A 22,928-nucleotide genomic window follows, 5' to 3' on the forward strand; every position below is an offset into this window, starting at 1 on the left:
TAAATATAACTGAGATTCTAACAAGGCTTATTGATGATGTTTGTGATGTTTTGCAATGATTGCGTGTTTCTTACTTACTTGTAATCCTCTTGTATCATTTGTCTCTTTGGAAATCTCTGCTCTCTCTCTTGTTCTCAAAATACCTGTCACTGTCTCAGTTCATGTTAACACGTACCTGTTAACAGGATCCACAAATAGAGTTGTCTTTATTCATGAAGTTATTTCTTCTACTGTCTATGAGGTAAATGGAAAACGCTACTCATCCATCTTATTTTAACCTCACCATGTTTGTTAACATAGGCAACTACCGCTACCCAACATTTGTCTTGTGTTTGCTTTTGTATGCTTTAATTATCTCAGCCAATCTTGTCATAATATTGATAATATCACGAGAGAAAACTTTACATGAGCCCATGTATATTTTCATTATGTGTCTTTCTATTAACTCTCTGTGGGGCTCCGCTGGCTTCTTCTTCAGATTTTTCAAAGACCTTCTGTCTGACACTCATTTGATCCCACGATCAGCTTGTTTTTTTCAGATCTATGTCATTTACACCTATGCATCCTATGAGCTCACCCTCTTGGGCATTATGGCTTATGATCGGTATGTTGCTGTGTGTCAACCTCTACATTACCACAGCAAAGTAACTTCCAAGCTGGTCTCTAAGCTGGTCGCCTTTGCGTGGATCTTTCCAGCCTTTTCTGTTGCAGTCTGTGTTTATCTGGCCTCGAGGCTTCCACTGTGTGGCAATAAGATACCAAAGATATTCTGTGCTAACTGGCCTGTTGTAAAACTGTCATGTGTCTCCACTGTGATAAATAACCTTGTTGGCATGTTAGTGACTGCATGCACAGTCTTTCTGCCCCTGGCTTTCGTTTTGTATACATATGCACGCATTTTTCTTGTTTGCAGGAAACGCTCCTCAGAATTCAGGGGCAAAGTCATACAAAGCTGTCTGCCACATGTTATTACATTTGTCAATTATTCCATCACTGTGTTTTGTGATATTGCGCTCAGCAGAATTGATCTTGAGGCTCTGAATCCATTCTTAGCTGTTATTTTGTCACTGGAGTTTGTTGTGATTCCTCCCATTGTGAATCCTCTTGTGTACGGCCTGAAGCTACCAGAAATCAGAAAACTTATTCTAAGAATGTTATCATGCTCAAAATCTGACAAACAAACAAAGCGTTAGAAATCGTCACAGTAACATAATTAACCTGTGCTGTTTCTGTAAGTAAGTGTCCTTATCATCAAGACACCTGGCTGCTGCAGTGATGCAATTCATAGTAAAGGGGGGATGAATGTTTGTGCAGACATTTACTTTGTAAATAACTACATTTGGTACATGGTGCATGTATTTTAACAGTAATATCATTGTATTTTGCGTGTGTGTGTTGATTAATTAAAAAAAAAATCCAACAACTCCTGTTGTATTCACTGTTGTAAAAAAAATATATATATAAAAAAATGCAATATATTCCAGGCAATCTTGACCTGGTATAAACCATTATTGTGAAAAGAGACAGAAAAATATGACATGTCAAAACAGCAAGCTTCAAGAGTTTTCAAGTTGATGATTACGATACATATTTGTCAGTATGTATTCTTGGGAGAATTTATTTCCTGAAGTTAATTTACATATTTAATACTGAACACTTTGGGACACTTTCACATTGGTAGATTGTGCCTTGTTGCATGCAGAAAATAAGAGGTATGCCAAAGCTTTTAAGAATGCATTAATAATTAAATCAATTAGAATTCTGCTTTATCACATACTTTTATAATCGATCTCCAAACATGTGGTGGTACCGTTTTAGAAACTGACCTGGTTTTGTCTATATGATGTCTACTCCGAGCAAACATTTTAAGGCTTAGTTTTCCTAAAAGACAGCCAAAGTGAAGTTCCAATGGAAACCACAACCACTACAATGGGAAAGTCTAAGCAGAATCCATTGGAACTCAAGACTGCCATGATATATATGCTCTTTACAAGTGTATGTAAACATTTCCCGTGACTGTACTTGCTGTTCAACCATATGTTGGCTCAGACAACGGGCTGTGTCGTTAACATAGCTGTTCACATACTTGCCTATATACAGTGTTGGGGAGATTACTTTGGAAATGTAGTTGGTTATAATTACAAGTTACCCTGTTGAAAATGTAATAGTAGTGTAACTATTTCAATTACTTTCTCAAAGTAATGTAACTAATTACATTTGATTACATTATGATTACTTTTCTTAATTTTGAATGAAATCTCTCAACTGCTAACCATTTTCACATTTTAAGACCTATAGTGTGATAAACCTTTCAGTTCAAAGGTTTAACCATATATTATGAGTCTGACCTTAGGCCTGTACTGCGAAGGAGGCTCACTTCCTCACTAAATGGAGCGACAACGGGCTGATTTCAGCCAAGAGGAGCAGGTTGTTTTAATGGAGAGAGTATGAGCGATACAAAAAAGCCTGATCACAGCCTGAAGCAACATTGTTGCTGCAAATATGACAAAAGGAGGCTGATTTTAATTTCTGACAGCTCTGCATTGAGCTGCTTTTAAATATGAAGCTTTAGAGCAACAACAACTGTTGTTTTAAACTGTGTTTTATATTGTTTTCATATATTTCACTGATCGCAATTATAAAATGCCAGTGTGTGTTTTATTGAAAGCGAGGCTGGTGTGCGTATGAAAATAGGTTACAGTGGGTTTTTTAGGTGCTGTAGCTACAAGCAAATCTCATGTTGTCTCTGTACAAAGACCTTTTTAAATGTGAAAAAACAGAGTAGACTACTCAAGATTTGCGTTTGGGCAACACATAACAGGTAAAACAATTAATTTATTCATGGCCACATTAAGTTAAATTATCTGTCCTGCTGCGAGTGCACAACTTCTTTCAGTGGTGACTGACTGTATATTAAAGTAAATAGGCTATAGCCTAATAAATGACCTCCTGAGGCGAGTCGGATCAACAGCTGAGCAGCGTATCCCCTCAGCTGAACATCTGTAGGCGGAGACCTCAGAGAGAAAGTAAACAGCAGCGGATCAGCGCGATCTCTCCCTCCAAACAAATGCTCCGTTCTGATCCAGCTCCACTGGACTTTCAAAGTAAAGGTGACGCCAGCTGTGAATGAGTTAAATAGTGATACAGCGGCGCTTTTATAGCCGATTTTATGATTGAACTCTGAACAAAACCTGGTCGGGACCAGGTTATGAGCTAAGCATAAGTTACCATGGTGATCTAGGCGGGTTAAAAGCGAGCCACCTTTGTAATACAGGGAAGCCTGGCTTCTGTCTGTAGGAAGTGTTTTTTGTATTTCCAGCCCAGGAACATCTTGTGAGTCGCCGACACTGTTGCTGCTGAGTCTGACTGCCGCCGTACGGTTCGTCGGTTGAGTCGAATGGCACATGACCAGACAGAGCCAATCACAAGCGCCAGTTTTGGAAGGAGGATGTTGATATGAAAAAAACTAAAAACAAACATGAATCCTGGGGGGCGAAAAACTATTTGATAAATCCGAGCTTTTGCAGCGATTTTTCAAATGTAACTTAAGTTGTAATCATTGAAATTTCCAAAAGCAACTGTAATTTAATTACATATTTTCTCCCAGTAATGTAACGGATTACAATTACGTAAATTTTGTAATTAAATTACGTAACGTCGTTACATGTAATTCGTTACTCCCCAACACTGCTGGTGGACACCACTAGATGGCACACATTAGATTGTAGACTGCTCCGACCGTTCATGTGCACATTGTATCTTGCACTTGCCTAGCGTTAACTTCTAAAAACAACAGACACAGGATACGTGAGCCAGCCAGACCTCACGCAAACTCAAACGCATTTATCTTACAAAGCTCTTATTTATGCGTTTTGGCCTTTCAAACAGACGTAAGCGCATTAAAGGTCACAGAAAACTGTGGAAAATGTCCTTTGAGAATGGAAATATTCAGAAACTTAAGTGTAGCTGTGTGGCTTTTGGTTGACTTAAGGAGGACATCACTAAAACAATCTCTGATAGGCGCCAGTACTGGCTAAGTTCTGGTCTTGTTTTAGGTATGTGGAGAACTCGAGTTGGAACAAGCTAAAAAAAAAAAAAAAAGTTTAACATTGGTGGAGGTCAACTGCCTTGAGGTATAATTTTATTTATATATTTTTTGTAATCACAAACTGCAAGCTGATTCTTGAAGTTGAAAGCTCTTCGAGATCATTGATTGGTTGATTTAATTCCCAGTGCGTGAGCTACTGTAATAAAACAGATTAAGAATGTGAGATGAGGGGAAAGACTCTGGGGCTATGAGGCTTCACACCATAAGGAAAAATACAAAAATACAAAGGTTTTCCCAACATGATGGATAATGTCTCTGTTATGACAACATTCTTTCTTTCAGGTTTACATGAAACAATGAATTACCAACGTGTTCTGTTCTTTGTCACTTTACTGTGTTATTGTTTGATTTTGTTGGTAAATATTACTCTCATTGTGACCATAATCATGGATAAAAACCTGCATGAACCAATGTATATTCTACTGTGTGCTATTTGCATGAATGCACTTTATGGGACAGCAGGTTTCTACCCCAAGTTTCTCTGGGATCTGCTTTCTCCTGTTCATGTCATCTCTTATTCTGGATGTCTTATTCAGGCTCAGGTAATGTACTCATTTGCCTGTGCTGATCTGTTTATTCTTTCAGTCATGGCATATGACAGATATGTGGCTATATGTCGACCACTGGAGTACCACTCTGTCATGTCAAAGCAAAGAGTCATCAAGTTAGTGTGTTACTCTTGGATGACACCTTTTTGCATGATGGGTATAAATGTTTTTCTAACATCTAGATTAAAGTTATGCAGCCCATATATTGCTAAACTTTTCTGTGTGAATTGGATTATTGTTAAACTTGCCTGTTTCCCAGCTGAAACTACCTTTAATAGCATAGTTGCTCACATAATAATAATAATTTATATTTTTCATGGCCTTTTTATAGTTTGGTCCTACATGTATCTCATTAAAACGTGTGTAAATTCTATAGAAAACAGGGCAAAGTTCATGCAAACATGTGTGCCACATTTAATCTCCCTGCTCATTTTTCTCGTGGCTTTACTATTTGATGTAATCAATATGAGATTTACTTCAAAAGATTTCCCTCAAGCCTTTCAAAACTTTGTCGGAATAGAATTTCTAGTCATACCTCCCTTAATGAATCCTCTCATTTACGGTTTCAAATTGACCAAAATTAGAAACAGAATTGCTGGTGTAATAATGTATAAAACCAAATAATTATTGTCTTGAATATTACGGAAACTTTGTCTTATTACTAAATGCGGTTAAGGTTTGCTCTGCCTAATCACATGATGGCTGTTGTGCTGGAGTTATATGTGATGTCACTGTTGCGTGCATTTAACAATTATAACCCTTTACTTTCTAATAAACTCCAGTAAACTAAAACCATATCTGTAATTATTTTCTTATGTAATATCTCTTAGTTTCACCATCAACAAGACAGTCACTTCACAGGATTAGGCACTCGCATCCAAATAACAAAGTAGCATAACATATAATGTCAGTGGATATACTAAAAAACATGAAATATACATGTATCCTAAAAAGAATTTTCATTGTTGTCCATCACGCCTGTGCTTTTTAAAAATGGTAATTCAACTGTAACAACAATTTAAATACAACTTAATGGCCATACATTACATTCTAACTTTAACAGTTTCAACAGACTAATCATATATTATGCAGACTGGCCTCTGTAAATAAGATAAGCCCTACACTACATTAAAAGAAGCATCTTTTGGCTTAATTCAAAACTTACTGGTACAAATAAATTGAAGACCTATCTGTCAACTGAATGATCAAGTTTGGACGAAACACTGTAGAAATATGATTTACAGATAAACACTTAATGGTTTGAAAATTTGTTTATGTGGTAAATAGTCACCCCAGAAAGGATTTTGATTTATTCATCTTGTGGCTTGTCTGGGCCCACTCTAATAGGGCTTGTGTGATACTAAACCACAACCACTACAATGGGAAAGTCTAAGCAGAAATCATTGGAACACAAGACTGCCATGACATACATGCTCTTTACAAGGGTATCCAAACTTTTGACTGTGATTGTACTTGCTGTTGAACCATATGCTGGCTCAGACAACAGGCTGTGTGGTGAACGTAGTTGTTCACATACTTGCTTAGACTATGTGTGTAACTGGTGGATACCATGAGATGGCACACGTTAGCTCGTAGACTGCTCCAAACGTTCATGTTCATGTGCAACTAGTGTTTTTAGTTCACAGAAAACTGTGGAAGATATTCTTTGAGAATGGAAATATTCAGAAACTTCAGTGTACCTGTGTGGCCTCTGGTTTACTTAAGGAGGACGTCACTAAAAGCATCCCTGAATAGGTGCTAGTACTGGATGGGTTCTGGTCTGGTTTTAGGTATGTGGAGAACTTCAGTTTGGACAAGCTATAAAAAACAGTTAAATGTTGGTGGAGACTTTGGCTGCTTAACTGCCTTCACGTATAATTGAAATTTATATATTTTTTGAGCTGATTCTTGAAGTTGAAAGCTCTTCGAGATCATTGATTGGTTGATTTAATTCCCAGTGCATGAGCTGCTGTAATAAAACGTGAGATGAGGGGAAAGACTCTGGGGCTATGAGGCTTCACACCATAAGGAAACATACAATAATACGAAGGTTTTCCCAACATGATGGATAATGTCTCTGTTATGACAACATTCTTTCTTTCAGGTTTACCTGAAACAATGAACTATCGACGTGTTCTGTTCTTTGTCACTTTACTGTGTTACTGTTTGATTTTGTTGGTAAATATTACTCTCATTGTGACCATAATTATGGATAAAAACCTGCATGAACCAATGTATATTCTACTGTGTGCTTTTTGCATGAATGGACTTTATGGGACAGCAGGTTTCTACCCCAAGTTTCTCTGGGATCTGCTTTCTCCTGTTCATGTTATCTCTTATTCTGGATGTCTTATTCAGGCTCAGGTAATGTACTCATTTGCTTGCAGTGATCTGTTTATTCTTTCAGTCATGGCATATGACAGATATGTGGCTATATGTCGACCCCTGGAGTACCACTCTGTCATGTCAAAGCAAAGAGTCATCAAGTTAGTGTGTTACTCTTGGATGACACCTTTTTGCATCATAGGCACAAATATTTTTCTAACATCTAGATTAAAGTTATGCAGCCCATATATCGCCAGGCTTTTTTGTGTGAATTGGATTATTGTTAAACTCGCCTGTTTCCCAGCTGAAACTACCCTTAATGGCGTAATTGCTTACATAACAATAGTCATTTATGTCTTGCATGCCTTTTTTATCATTTGGTCCTACATGTACCTCATTAAAACATGTGTGAATTCAATAGAAAACAGGGCAAAGTTCATGCAAACATGTGTGCCACATTTAACCTCCTTGCTTATTTTTCTTGTTGCTATAGTGTTTGATGTCTTGAATATGAGATTTAGTTCAAAAGATTTACCTCAAAACCTGCAAAACTTTGTTGCAATAGAATTCCTTGTCATACCTCCCTTAATGAATCCTCTCATTTACGGTTTCAAGTTGACCAAAATTAGGAACAGAATTCTGGGTGTCATTACTTTCAAAACCAAATGAATTTTGTCTTTTATGTTATGGTAACTTAATGTTCTATGTTTAATGACCTTCTTTGGATAAAATGCACTTCTCAACCTACTGCTGGCTGTTTTCTGTGTGCTGGAGGATCATGTAATACCCTCAGGAGGTTTTGCATGCACAGCAAATTTGAGCTCAGTGATCCGTTAAGAATGTTTCAATTCAAATCTAACCATTATTTCTCCTCCCGATTTAGGGCACTGAAACACATTACTTTTTATTTGGAGGAAGTCATATATGTATGATTACCAAGTCCTGATACTCTAAAGTATCTGCCCTTTATCTGCCCTGTTATCATTCCCACATTATTCACATATACCACACTGTCTAGTCAATTGTAGAGCGATTCATACTGTAATGTTGAATATTAGAGAATTTTGTTATAATTTATTATATTATTTCCCATCACATTATGTGCAGTCACTTCACTGTTTGTCTTTTTGTATTTAGGAATGATAAAGATGGAATAAACCTGAAATGTATATTGTCCACTTTGCAGATTGCAGCCAATCTTACGTGATCATGCAATAAACGCATAATTATCATGAATATTATATTTCAATCATCAGTGGATCATTGGAAACATTACACACTGGAACTTGAACACCAAGGAATAAATGAAAAAAACAGGTTCCTGAGGCCAAAGGTTGCGAAAAGCTTGTGAGAACATCTCCCTCTGTAAAACGACAAATGACCACTGAACCCAGATGAACAGTGAATGTGACACCAGAAAAAAACAAAAAAAGAAGAAGCAGGTTAATTGTTTACCTATTGAGCAGCATAGTTAACTGTTGAACTGACTGAGCAACATTATGGCCCGGATGTTAAAAATTGTGCTTCTGCCTACATTAGCACTATGGATACTGTGTCTGTGAAGTACAGTCATAAAAGAAAATATGTGAATTTTTTTCAATCTAAGTACACTCTTAGAAAAATGTGCAGATTCACTAACATCCAGCAACAATTGTACAACAATCATGTCAAACATTAGAGAGAAGCTTTGGGCTCAATACTCTTCGAAGAGGTGGAAAGAGCAGACATTGATGTCAAGGGTTGACAACTAACAAGATTCTCCTGAAAATGACATTTAAATACAACTCCTTTTTTTTTTTGCTTTTTTGCAGGAAAGGTATTGCAGACAAATTTGCGTTTTTCCTATTTTTTTTTTTTATCTCCCGCTCTGTTCCAGTTCTGTAGTTACTTCAGCTGTGATTTTTTTACTGTTAAAAATATATATTTATGAACACTGACAGTGTCTGCTGGTAATATTTTCACCCTGTGAGTGTGTACCTATCTCATCATGGCCAAATGTGTTCCTAGAGGTCTTTTGGAGCGCTAACTACCACAGAAGCAGTTTTGAGTGTTTTGGCAGTCAGAAAACGTTACAGGTGTTGGGTTGAGATCACAATGAAGGCTCAGTTCAAAGATGGGTGTGGTCAGGGCAAGACCAACAGAGGTTGGGAGGGAAGACATAGGTAAGAGGAGTTGGACTAAATCATGAATATTGGACTTTTTTTTCTCCAAATTTGAAGCAAATCCCTCGAGGCATTTATGAGCTATAGTGTTCACAAGAATGGGATGCCATGGGGTCATAGTGAACTTGACCTTTGACCATCAAATTTTAATCAGTTCATACTTGAGTCCAAGAGGACATTTGTTCAAAATTTACAGAAATTCCCTCAGGGGTCTTGAGATATTGCATTCATAAGATAGACAGATGGATGGACAACTGGAAAACATGATACCTCAGCCAGGGCTATGACTGGCGTGGAGTCTTGAAAAAGTGATGAAATAACGAAATAGTTCTTTCTTTCCTACCAAACGAACAGATGTCCAAGATACTCTGCAACTGTTTTGATGGTTTGTGCATGGTTATATATGTCATGTTGGGTATGTGTTGAAAATATCTTTGTGTAACCGGAGCTGTAGAAGCTAGGTTATTTAACAGCCTGATAAGCACACACACACTTTAAAGACCTAATAGCATGTTAAATATCAGTACTCAGGTAATGACAGGGATATAAAGTATTTGGATATAACAGTGATGTTGGAAATTTTTCACCATCTCCAAGATGTAAAAGTTTTATGTTGTTTATTTCATGCTTTGCACCTGCAGCAGATATAAACACACTGAATAAACAGGATTCATTGATTGGCTGGTTTGATTTCTAAGCAGGTGTGTCGATGTAGTCAGACAAGATATTAAAAAGTGAGGAGAGAGAGCAGACACTGTTAGTGACAGAGTTACCCTTCACAGGAACCACACCTTTTATTAACCATGATGGATAATGTTTCTCAAATAAAAATGTTTTTTCTTTCAGGTTTAAATGAAACAAATAACCACAGATTCACTCTCTTCTTTCTCACTTTACTGTGTTACTATGTGATTTTGACGGTAAATATTTCTGTTATTGTGACCATCATCATTGATAAAAACCTGCATGAACCAATGTATATTTTACTGTGTACTTTTTGCATCAATTCACTTTATGGGACAGCAGGTTTCTACCCCAAGTTTCTCTGGGATCTGCTTTCTCCTGTTCATGTCATCTCTTATTCTGGATGTCTTGTTCAGGCTCAGGTTATGTACTCATTTGCTTGCACTGATCTGTCCATTCTTTCAGTCATGGCATATGACAGATATTTGGCTATATGTCGACCACTGCAGTACCACTCTGTCATGTCAAAGCAAAGGATCATTGTGTTAGCATGTTTGTCTTGGATAACCCCTTTTTGCGTGATGGGTATAAATGTTTTTCTAACGTCTAGATTAAAGTTATGCAGACCATATATTGCCAGGCTATTTTGTGTGAATTGGATTATTGTTAAACTTGCTTGTTTCCCAGCTGAAACTACCCTTAATGGCATAGTTGCTTATATAACAATAGTCATTTATGTCTGTCATGGCTTCTTCATAGTTTGGTCCTACATGTATCTCATTAAAACATGTGTGAATTCAATAGAAAATAGGGCAAAGTTCATGCAAACATGTGTGCCACATTTAACCTCCTTGCTTATTTTTCTTGTGGCTATTGTTTTTGATGTCTTGAATATGAGATTTGGTTCAAAAGATTTACCTCAAACCCTTCAAAACTTCATTGCAATAGAATTCCTTGTCATACCTCCCTTAATGAATCCTCTCATTTACGGTTTCAAATTGACCAAAATTAGGAACAGAATTCTGGGTTTCATTACTTTCAAAACCAAATGAATTTTGTCTTATATGTTATGGTAACTTAATGTTCTATGTTTAATGACCTTCTTTGGATGAAATGCACTGCTTAACCTACTGCTGCTTGTTTTCTGTGTGCTGGAGGATCATGTAGTACCCTCAGGAGGCTTTGCACCCACAGCTCAGTGATCCATTAAGAATGTTTCAATTCAAATATAACCATCATTTCTCCTCACGATTTAGGGCACTGAAACACATTACTTTTTATTTGGAGGAAGTCTTATATGTATGATTACCAAGTCCTGATACTCTAAAGTATCTGCCCTTTATCTGCCCCTTTATCATTCCCAATTATTCACATATACCACACTGTCTAGTCAATTGTAGAGCGATTCATACTGTAATGTTGAATATTAGAGAATTTTAACATAATTTATAATATTATTTCCCATCACATCCTGTGCAGTCATTTCACTGTTTGTCTTTTTGTATTTAGGAATGATAAAGATGGAATAAACCTGAAATGTATATTGTCCACTTTGCAGATTGCAGCCAATCTTATGTGATCATGCAATAAATGCATAATTATCATGAATATTATATTTCAATCATCAGTGGATCATTGGAAACATTACACACTGGAACTTGAACACCAAGGAATAAATGAAAAAAACAGGTTCCTGAGGCCAAAGGTTGCAAAAAGCTTGTGAGAACATCTCCCCCTTTAAAACAACAAATGACCACTGACCCCAGCTGAACAGTGAATGTGACACCAGAAAAAAACAAAAAAAGAAGAAGCAGGTTAATTGTTTACCTATTGAGCAGCATAGTTAACTGTTGAACTGACCGTGCAAAATTATGGTGCATATGTGAAAAATTGTGCTTCTGCCTATATTAGCACTATGTATACTGTGTCTGTGAAGGTGGGTGGTGGTCCATACACAAGTACAGTCATAAAAGAAAATATGTGAACTCTTTTCAATCTAAGTACACTCTTAGAAAAATGTGCAGATTCACTAACATCCAGCTGTGTCTGTTCACTAAATAACTCCCCGAAAAGCTATTGTACAACAATCATGTCAAACATTAGAGAGAAGCTTGCGGCTCAATAATCTTTGAAGAGGTGGAAAGAGCAGACATCAGTGTCAAGGGTTGAAAACTAACAAGATTCTCCTGAAAATTACATTTAATTACAACTACTTTGCAACAGCAAATGTTTTTTTTTCTTTTTTGCAGGAAAGGTATTGCAGACAAAATTGCTTTTTTTCTGTCTTTTTTTTTTTATCTTCCCCTCTGTTCCAGTTCTGTAGTTACTTCAGCTGTAATTTTTACTGTAAAAATATATATTTATGAACACTGACAGTGTCCGCTGGTAATATTTTCACCCTGTGAGTGTGTGCCTATCTCATCATGGCCAAATGTGTTCTTAGAGGTCTTTTGGAGCGCTAACTGCCACAGAAGCAGTTTTGAGTGTTTTGGCAGTTTTTTTTCTTTTAAATGTATCTGGCTGTTTGTGTCAGCACGCTTGAGTCCAAACTTTGCAAAATGCAGTCAGAAAACGTCACAGGTGCTGGGTTGAGTTCACAGTGAAGACTGAGTTCAAAGACGGGTGTGGTCAGGGCATGGCTAACAGAGGTTGGGAGGGAAGACATAGGAAAGAGGAGTTGGACTAAATGGTGAACATTGGACTCTTTTTTTCTCCAAATTTAAAGCAAATCCCTCCAGGCATTTATGAGATATAGTGTTAACAAGAATGGGATACCATGGGGTCATAGTGAACTTGACCTTTGACCGTCAAATTCTAATCAGTTCATACTTGAGTCCAAGTGGACATTTGTTCCAAATTTAAAGAAATTTCCTCAGGGATCTGAAGATATTGCATTCACAAGATAGACAGATGGATGGACAACTGGAAAACATTATACCTTGGCCAGGGCTATGACTGGCGTGGAATCTTGAAAAGTGTTAAAATAACCAAGTAGTTTTTGGCCGTGTTGCGACCCATGGTCGTATAAACATTTATGTGCCTTTCCCCTTCTTGAATAACCCTCTTTTACCTGAGTGAGAGTATGTGTGTGTGATTGGTTCAGGTGGGTCTGAGTGGTTGCAGGTTGCCTCGGGAAGCTGATTGGCTGCTGCCTTGGAGCCAAAAGTTTAAGGGCCAGTTCCTCCTAGTTCCTGGAGGCTCTCTGTTATGACCCTGGGGGTCATGATTTGTATTTATTCTTGTTTGCATTTGTCAGTGTTGTTTTCTTCCTCCATGTCAAGAGGAGGTGCTGTGTACCCTGTTTCTGTTTTGTCCAAAAAGGTGCCAGTGCAGGTGGAGGCTGCTGATTGGTTGAAATTCTGGAGGCTGCTGATTGGTGGAATCCAACTGACTAGGACATTTAAAAGCGGAGCCTGCTGCAGACCTGGCGTCTCTCTATCTCTCTCACTCAGATTGCTGGCTTGATTAGTGACTTTGTGAAACTGATGTTCATTGTGGTTGCGGCAGAGATTCTGATCTCTTTTGTACATATTGTAAATAGTGTAAATATTGTTAAATCCTTTTTCAGTCCACTTTAGTAGGGGTGAGTAGCCTTTTTCTTTGTTCACCTTTTTCTCATGTTTTTGGTTAGGGAGTGAGGTTAGATAACCTGTATTTCTTTTGACTTTTGTTTTGGGTTTAGGAAAGTAAGATTTAAAAACCAGCTTGTTTTGTTTATTGTTTTAGGTATTGCTCACCCTGAAGACTATTCGTTTGGGTAAATAAATTCCCTTATTTTGGACTGCAATTCCGTTTGTCTTTGGTGACTTATTCTTGGGAGTGGGAAAAGGGAGGGACCACTATGTTATGTTCTGGTATACCCTAGGCCGGGGCATTGTGTTTTGAAGTCGGATAAATTCAGTTTGTTTCTTTGTTCGTTTGTTTCACATATTTTTGGCAGACACTGTTTCATTTAGTGGCACAATGGAATTGGATTTAGATGGGTTTGTTAGACAGCCTACACTGGAGCAACTTAACTAATGCCGAAAGGTGGATTTGATGCTCATTGCAAATAGTTACAAGGTAGAAGTGTCTTCCGGCATTAAAAAAGAGGAGCTGAGGCAGCTCCTGGTGGAGAAGTTGTCGGAGAGGGGATTGTTTTCTGTTTCTGCTGTTGCAGAATCTGTGGGGAAAAGTGATGTGGAGCTTCGAGAGCCTGTTCCGCTTGTCACGCCCGTTCTTTCAGATCCTCCCCTTACGTTGGGTTTGTCAGCGGAAGAACTCCAGCTGACACTCCGCATTAAGGAGATGGAAATGAAGAATAGGCAGTTGGAGGTGGAGGCTATGCACCTGAGGGTGAAAGCGTTAGAGCTTGAACGCCAGCCTAATGTCGCTCCCCGTTCCCCTGTCGCCCCGCAGGACCCGCAATCGCTCCGACCAAATTTAGACGTGAGCCGGCTCATTACGCTAGTGCCTCCGTTCAGAGAGTCCAAGGTGGACTCCTACTTCAGCGCATTGGAGCGGATCGCAGCCACCTTAAACTGGCCTAAGGATGTCTGGACTTTGTTGCTCCAGTGTAAGCTGGTAGGAAAAGCTTAGGAGGTGTGTGCCCCCCTTACTGTTGAACAGAGCTTAAATTAGGACATTGTTAAAGCTAGTGTATTACGTGCCTATGAATTAGTACCTGAAGCATATAGACAAAAATTTAGGAACTGTGTGAAAAGTGTCGGCCAGACATATGTTGAGTTTGTGCGCGACAAAGGCGTGCTTTTTGATAAGTGGTGTCATGCCAGCAAGACCAAAGATTTTGCGCAGGTGAGAGAGCTTGTGCTTCTGGAGGAGTTCAAAAAGTGCCTGCCAGAGCGCATCGTTGTGTAGTTAAATGAGCAAAAAGTTGTGTCTTTCTCTCAAGCTGCTGTTTTCGCGGATGAGTTTGATCTGACTCACAAGAGCGCGTTCCTGTCACCTGTCCGAGAAACGCTGAGGTCAGCGGTGAATAATAAGCCCCGGTCTCCTAAAAACTCCAAGCGTAATTTTTCTACTGCAGGTGAAAATCGAGAGTGTTATTACTGTCATGAAACTGGCCACCTCATTTCAGTCTGTCCTGTGTTAAAATCAAAAGAACAATCAAAGAGTAAAAAGCCCTCTGCTGTGGGTCTGATAAATTCAGAGCCTACTATAAGCCAGCAGGGAAATCTGACAGAGGTTGATGATTCGTTTAAACCATTTACAACACAAGGTTTTGTCTCTCTGGCTGGAAATGAGGCGTCCAGGGTTCCTATCACTATCCTGAGGGATACTGGTGCCACCCATTCTGTGGCTCGTTGTGGTATGTTGTCTTTTTCAGATCAGTCGTACTGTGGCTCTGATTTGCTGTTGTGGGGAATTAAATTGAGCGTGATCCGTGCGCCGCGTCACACCGTTTGTCTTTCCTCCGATTTAGTGTCTGGTACAGTACAAGTAGCGGTGCGCGATCAGCTGCTGATTGCGAAGTTGATCTCATTCTGGGGAATGACTTGGCTGGGAATAAAGTTTTTCCGTCGGCTCCGGAGGTGACGGAAAACCCCACTGCTGATGTGTGTGTTACCTCCGCTAAACCTGACGCGCCGTCAGTTTTTCCGGCGTGCGTCGTAATCTGTGCCCAAGCTCGTAAGCTTGGTGAAATTGTCAATCTGTCTGACTCGTTTTTGAACACCTCTGAGGTTTCGGTCAGCCCCTCTTCTGAACTGAAAAACGAACCTCTTTCTGTTGAAGTGGAAACAGAAGACAAAGAGTTGTGTTTGGCAGTAAATAAAGAACAACTAATTAAAGCGCAGCAATCTGACAGTACGCTGGCTGCCTGTCTGTCTGCTGCCCAGGAGCAGAAAAACGAAAAACTGCCTATGACTTACCTTTTTGATGAAGATGTGTTGGTGCGTAAATGGTCTCCGATGTCTGGTCTGGAGTGTGATGTGGTTACTCAGGTTGTCGTGCCAAACGAGTTCCGTCTTCAGGTGCTGAGTTTAGCCCACGATCACAACTTGTCCGGTCATCTTGGCATTAAAAAGACACATCACCGTGTGCTGCAGTATTTTTTTTGGCCACGGTTAAAGTCTGATGTTGCCAGGTTTTGTCGATCTTGCCATGTCTGCCAGACTACCGGCAAACCAAATCAGGTCAAAATGGCCGGCTCTTTTACGCCCAATTCCCGCGATCGGTGAGCCCTTTGAGCATGTCATCATTGACTGTGTCGTTCCCTTGCCAAAAACAAAGTCTGGATATTAGTACATGTTGACCATGATGTGCGCAGCCACAAGCTTTCCTGAGGCCGTCCCGTTGCGCCTGCTGAGAGTTAAAGCGGTGGTGAAAGCTCTGGTCAAGTTCTTTTCCACTTTTGGGTTGCCAAAACGCATTCAAACTGATCAGGGATCTAACTTTATGTCTAAAGTTTTTGAGCAGGTGATGTCGGAGCTGTCCATTAAGCACCAAGTATCCAGCGCGTATCCTCCACAGAGTCAGGGCACACTGGAGAGATTCCACCAAACATTAAAATCGATGCTTAGTAAATACTGTGCTGAGTCTAACAGGGAGTGGGATGAGGGTCTGCCACTGCTCCTGTTCGCCATTCGGGAAACCATGCAGGAGTCTCTTGGTTTCAGTCCCGCTGAATTAGTTTTTTGGCACACTGTGCCTGGCCCGCTGCGGCTTCTGCGAGAGAGGTGGCTTGCAGACTGGCCCAGTCCCGCGCCCAATGTCCTGGACTATGTCAGTTCATTCAGGGAGAGGTTGCACTTGTATTCGACCTGGCGTGGAGTTCCCTCGCCGCTGCACAGTCGAAAATGAAGCAACAGTGTGATAAAAACACCCTCAGTCGCAACTTTCACCCCAGTGACCGTGTGTTAGTTTTGCTGCCCGTTGTTGGTTCTTGTCTTCAGGCCAAGTTTTGTGGTCCTAGGAAATTGAGGGACACAGACTATGTGATCAAGACGCCAGACAGAAAGAAATAGTCCCGAGTGTGTCATGTCAACATGTTAAAAAGATATGTTGACCGCGGATGCGCTGACGTGCCATCCGTGCCGCCTGAGCCATGTGCATCACCCGTAGTCTCTGTGGTGTCACCGCCTTACAGTCCGAAAGAGGACGGGCTGTACGAGCGGCCTCTTTCAGTTCCCTGTGCATGTTCGGAGAACTCAAAAATCCTGAAAAATTTGGAGGGGCATTTGTCATATCTGTGTGATTCGGCTAAAAGTGACATTTGCCGCCTCATTTGTGGTCATGCTGCGCTGTTCGGCGATAAGCCCACGCAGACCACAGTCCTCACACACGACATCGACGGGGGCGACCACAGGCCAATTAAGCAGCACGCATACCGTGTTAATCCTGCGAAGCGGGAGGTGATGCAGACAGAGGTTGCATACCTTTTAGAAAACTGTTTTGCCATGCCGAGTTCCAGCCCGTGGAGCCCACCTTCGCTCCTGGTGCCCAAATCTGACCAAACTGCTCGTTTCTGTAATGACTACCACAAGCTGAATGCAAAGCCAGACTCATTTCCTCTGCCCCGCATGGACAACTTTATTGATAGAGTAGGATCTGCTAAGTACGTCACCAAACTAGACCTTCTCCAGATTACTTCCTCCAGTACACCGTCATGCCTTTTGGGTTAAGAAACGCTCCTGCCACCTTCCAAAGGCTGATGAATACTGTCCTGTCAGGTGTGAAAAACTGTGATGCGTACCTAGATGACATTGTTGCCTATTCTTCCAGCTGGTCTGATAATTTGAACACACTTCAGGAAATTTTCAGCCGTCTAGAGGCTGCCTCTTTGACACTGAATCTGGCCAAATGTGAATTTGGAAAAACTGTGGTCACATTTTTAGGAAAGCAGGTAGGACAGGGTCAAGTGCGCTCCCTGTGAGCCAAAATACAGTCCATTTTGGAGTTCCCTGTCCCAGAGACGCGGCGACAGCTGAGCGGTTTCTGGGGATGTGTGGCTATTATCGTGGTTTCTGTAAGAACTTCGCTAGTGTTGTTTCGCCGCTGACCAGCTTAGTGAGTCCTTCCCGCCAGTTCTTGTGGACAGTTGAATGCCAGGCCTCATTTGACTCTGCAAAAGCCCTTCTTTGCAGTGCGCCAGTACTGGCTGCACCTGATTTTGTGCGTCCCTTTAAGGTGGAGGTGGATGCAAGCGCTCATCGTGCAGGTGCTGTGCTGCTGCAGGATGATGTTCATGGTATTGAGCATCCAGTATGTTACTTCTCAAAAAAGTTCAATAAACACCAGGTGAACTACAGCACCATTGAAAAAGAATGTCTGGCCTTGCTTTTTGCTCTACAACATTTTGAGGTCTATGTAGGTTCGAGCTCCAGTACAGTGGGGGTATATACAGACCACAATCCCCTGTTGTTCCTGTCCCACATGCGCAGCAATAACCAGCGTCTCATGCGCTGGTCACTGTCGCTGCAGGATTTCAATATGGAGGTAAAACACATTAAGGGTTGCAACAATGTGGTGGCGGATGCACTGTCATGTGCAGGGTCTTAGGTCAAACATCTCTTGAGGGGAAGAAATGTTTGATCTTAGGTGGGGGGGTGTTATGACCCTGGGGGTCATGATTTGTATTTATTCTTGTTTGCATTTGTCGGTGTTGTTTTCTCCCTCCATGTCAAGAGGAGGTGCTGTGTTCCCTGTTTCTGTTCTGTCCAAAAAGGTGCCAGTGCAGGTGGAGGCTGCTGATTGGTTGAAATTCTGGAGGCTGCTGATTGGTTGAAATTCTGGAGGCTGCTGATTGGTGGAATCCGACTGACTGGGACATTTAAAAGTGGAGCCTGCTGCAAACCTGCGGTCCGTTTCACAAAGCAGGTTCAACAAACTCTGAGTCTAACCCTGAACTCTGAGTTGATCTACCCTGAGATAGGAAACTCTGAGTTTTCGGTTCCAGAACAGCTGATTTGAGTTAGTTTGATCAACTCGGAGTAGTTTAACCTGGAGTTAAGCACGTGCACCACAAGTATAAAAAGACAGCATCAATGGAGCCCCGATTCGACGAGTCACCATGGCAACGGGGAAGAGGAGGGCTACGTTTTTCACCCTACTGAAATTGGAAATATTAATGCGCTCATACGGTGAGTTTGAGCACATTTTTAGAAGGAAGTGTAACACCGCTGCAGCAGCAAAAGAGAGGGAGACGGCGTGGGAGAACATTGGTGCTCGGGTCAATGCGTAAGTTTAAATGTAGTCCTTTGCAATCACAATAATATTTCAGGGGGAAACTGCTTGAGTGGTAGCCTATTCATTTATTTAATTTAGATGCAACCCCGGCTGAGAAGCGCACTTGGCTGCAGCTTAAGATGAAACATAAAAACATTAGACCTCTGCATAATCTCATGGGGTTATCTCATTTTGATCATGTTTTACGTTGTAAAGTAAATATTAAGTGGCTGTTTGACTGTACAGTTTTTTTATCCCCAACATAATGCTGTTTTCACACACATAAATGTCTTCTCATCTATATCATGTTCTGTTAAATAATTAAGCCTATTTAAACTAACACAGACTTCTACTCAGCCAACAGAAAGAAAGCAGATGCCCGTAAAACGGGTGGTGGCCCAGCACCGCCACCTCTAACGGAGGCAGAGGAGCTGAAAATGATAAAGATGGGTAGTAGCCGTTTCAGGGCGAGGCACACTTTTCTGACCGCTCTGTATACAGTTGTCTTGCTCAAGTGCTCTGCACCTCCGCCGTTGTATAAAAAAACTCCCATTTGCAAATAAACGCAGCGCAACACACAATATCTGCTGGGATGTGAGAGCATGACTTCGGTTGGTAATGTTGGAAATGTAAGGACGGATTAGGTTGTGTATGTAAATGATGGACTGTGACGTGAAACGGTGCCGCTCAAAAAGATAATTTTCTGGAAATGCAAGAACATCTATGTGCGGTCTGATAATCATCTCCCGCCGAATATTTAATTCTCTGCGCAGTAATGCTGCACCTTCATCCACGGGATCATTATCAACAGGACATACCATGGTAGTGAAAATAGTCGCCACCTAATATAACTTTGAATGTAGGCCTACTGACTGATTTTTGCAATGATCAATGAGAACTATACTACACCAAAACTCGCCTGCTGACTGAATGAATGAGGAAATCAAATACCGTGTGTGGCTGAAAGAGGGCGGAGACAGTGAGAAACTCAAGGTTTGTTTAGAAAAACCTGGTCCCGACCAGGTTAGGTTCAGAGCGTATGTTACCATGGTAACTGACCGAGAGCTTAAGTTACCTCTCTCTGTGAAACAGGCTAGAGTTACCCCTCTTTCTCTGGTTTGAGTTACCTCCCTTTGTGAAACGGAAAACTCAGAGTTTCCCTCATTTCAGGGTAAACAGACTCATATGTATATTTCTTTTGACTTTTGTTTTGGGTTTAGGAAAGTAAGATTTAAAAACCAGCTTTTTTTGTTTATTGTTTTAGGCATTGCTCACCCTGAAGACTATTTTCGTTTGGGTAAATAAATTCCCTTATTTTGGACTGCAATTCCGTTTGTCTTTGGTGACTTATTCTTGGGAGTGGGAAAAGGGAGGGACCACTATGTTATGTTCTGGTATACCCAGTCTGTTGTCCCAGACTGCCAGCATGTGTGGTTGTGTACAAGCTATGTTTTGATCTAAAAATGCTTCGTTGCTAGTGGTGCTTTAAGGACAGGAAGAGGGGAGTCTCATTTTCATGTTGCGCTAGGGCTTCCCTTAGGCCCTGGTCGTAATAGGCCGGTTGGCTTTCCAAGCAGGTGTGTTGATGTAGTCAGACAAGATATTAACTGAGGCGAGAGAGCAGACACTGTTAGGGACAGAGTTACCCTTCTCAGGAACAACAAGTTTTCTAACCGCGATGTATAATGTTTCTCAAATTGAAGTGTTTTTTATTTCAGGTTTAAATGAAACCCATGAACACAGATTTACTCTCTTCTTTCTCACTTTACTGTGTTACTGTGTGATTTTGATGGTAAATATTACTGTTATTGTGACCATCATCATGGATAAAAACCTGCATGAACCAATGTATATTTTAATATGTACTTGTTGCATGAATGGACTTTATGGGACAGCAGGTTTCTACCCCAAGTTTCTCTGGGATCTGCTTTCTCCTGTTCATGTTATCTCTTATTCTGGATGTCTTGTTCAGGCTCAAGTAATTGCCTCATTTGCCTTCAGTGAGGTGTCTTTTCTTTCCGTCATGGCATATGACAGATATGTGGCTATATGTCGACCACTGGAGTACCACTCTGTCATGTCAAAGCAAAGAGTCATTGTGTTAGTGTGTTACTCTTGGATGACACCTTTTTGCATCATAGGCACAAATGTTTTTCTGACAACTAGATTAAAGTTATGCAGCCCATATATCGCCAGGCTTTTTTGTGTGAATGCAATTTTTGCCAAACTTGCTTGTTTCCCAACTGAAACTACTATTCGTAACATAGTTGCTTACATAGCAATAGTCATTTATGTCTTTCATGGCTCCTTTATAGTTTGGTCCTACATGTATCTCATTAAAACGTGTGTGAATTCAACAGAAAACAGGGCAAAGTTCATGCAAACATGTGTGCCACATTTAACCTCCTTGCTCATTTTTCTTGTGGTTACAGCATTTGATGTATTGAGTATGAGATTTGGTTCAAAAGATTTACCTCAAACCCTTCAAAACTTTGTTGCTATAGAATTCCTTGTCATACCTCCCTTAATGAATCCTCTCATTTACGGTTTCAAACTGACCAAAATTAGGAACAGAATTCTGCGTGTCATTATTTTAAAAACTAATTGTTAATTGTCTCATATGTTATGGTAACTAAATGCCCTTTCTTTAATGAACTTCTTTTGATAGAAGGCACTGCTTCACCTGCTGTTGGCTGTTTTTGCTGTATGCTGGAGGATCATGTAATACCCTCAGGAGATTTTGCAACCAGCAAATTTGAACTGGGTGATCTGTTAAGAATGTCTTATAAGCTGAATATTCAATTCAAATATAAACATTATTTCTCCTCATGATATTGGGTGCTATATTCCATTACTTTTATTTTGGAGGAAGACTTAAATGTAAGATTATTACATCCCTATAGTCCAAAATATCTGCTCTTTCTTTGCCTTTTACCATTCCCACATCGTACCACATGGTCTAGTCAATTGTACAGTGATACATAATGTAATGTTGAACATTTGTGTGAACTCCCAGAGAATCTTAATATAATTTACAATATTAACTCCCATCACATTATGTGCAGTAATTTCACTGTTTGTGTTTTTGTATTCAGGAATGATAAAGATGGAATAAACCTGAAATGTACATCATCCACTTTGCAGATTGCAACCAATCTCATGTGATTATGCACTAAAATATTTATGAATATTATATTTCATACATTAGATCCATCTAAATCTTAAACACTGGAACTTGAAAACCAAGGAATAAATTAAAAACCAGGTGCCTGTGGCAAAATGTTGCAAAAAGATTGTGAGAACATCTCCCTCTTTAAAACAACAAATGACCACTGACCCCAGCTGAACAGTGAATGTGACACCAGAAAAAAAAACAAAAAAAGAAGAAGCAGGTTAATAGTTTGGCTATTGAGCAGCATAGTTAACTGTTAAACTGACTGAGCAAAATTATGGCCCAGATGTGAATAATTGTGCTTTTGCCTACATTAGCACTATGGATACTGTGTCTGTGAAGGTGGATGGTGGATCCACACACAAGTACAGTCAAAACACAAAATATGTTAACTATTTTCAATCTAAGTACATTCACAAAAATGTGCAGATTCAGTAACATCCAGCTGGGTCCATTCACTGAATCTGAACTTTTTTCCATGTTGACGGGGTGTATGTGAAGGGGGAGGGGCGTGGCAGATAGTTATAAAATAGTGCAACCATAGTTAAGCTGAGAAAGTGCCATTGTTTCTGGGACTGCATGGTTCATTTTTGTCTGATATAAACAATTCCCTCTGCCCTCCGGCTAGACGTGAGGGAGTAAAACATTAGCCCTTTTTACACAACGTCTCTGCAATATCTCCGGAGTGGTCCTTCACCAATTCCCCGCTGATGGTGATTCACACAGAGCGAAGCATCTCCGCCAAACCGCCGTGCAATTCACAC

At 40.3% G+C, this 22,928-nt stretch overlaps 5 protein-coding genes across 5 annotated transcripts; all 5 read left to right on the top strand.

Annotated features, from left to right (window-relative positions):
* Nucleotides 1–245: 245 nt before the first annotated feature.
* On the top strand, nt 246–1,193 carry LOC115588718 (olfactory receptor 6N2-like). Its single transcript, XM_030429492.1, has one exon. The coding sequence runs from the start codon at nt 246–248 to the stop codon at nt 1,191–1,193; it is 948 nt and encodes a 315-aa protein (XP_030285352.1).
* Nucleotides 1,194–4,347: 3,154 nt separating this feature from the next.
* On the top strand, nt 4,348–5,280 carry LOC115588719 (olfactory receptor 142-like). The gene has a single exon (XM_030429493.1). The coding sequence runs from the start codon at nt 4,348–4,350 to the stop codon at nt 5,278–5,280; it is 933 nt and encodes a 310-aa protein (XP_030285353.1).
* Nucleotides 5,281–6,717: 1,437 nt separating this feature from the next.
* LOC115588453 (olfactory receptor 142-like) lies at nt 6,718–7,650 on the top strand. The gene has a single exon (XM_030429065.1). It carries the CDS (start codon nt 6,718–6,720, stop codon nt 7,648–7,650), a length of 933 nt encoding a protein of 310 aa, XP_030284925.1.
* A 2,293-nt stretch (nt 7,651–9,943) lies between these two features.
* Nucleotides 9,944–10,879, top strand: LOC115588461 (olfactory receptor 142-like). Its single transcript, XM_030429086.1, has one exon. It carries the CDS (start codon nt 9,947–9,949, stop codon nt 10,877–10,879), a length of 933 nt encoding a protein of 310 aa, XP_030284946.1. The 5' UTR covers nt 9,944–9,946.
* A 9,791-nt stretch (nt 10,880–20,670) lies between these two features.
* LOC115588720 (olfactory receptor 142-like) lies at nt 20,671–21,603 on the top strand. Its single transcript, XM_030429494.1, has one exon. It carries the CDS (start codon nt 20,671–20,673, stop codon nt 21,601–21,603), a length of 933 nt encoding a protein of 310 aa, XP_030285354.1.
* Nucleotides 21,604–22,928: the final 1,325 nt, after the last annotated feature.

This window comes from Sparus aurata, chromosome 9 (assembly GCF_900880675.1).
Source record: "Sparus aurata chromosome 9, fSpaAur1.1, whole genome shotgun sequence".
Classification (NCBI taxonomy): domain Eukaryota; kingdom Metazoa; phylum Chordata; class Actinopteri; order Spariformes; family Sparidae; genus Sparus; species Sparus aurata.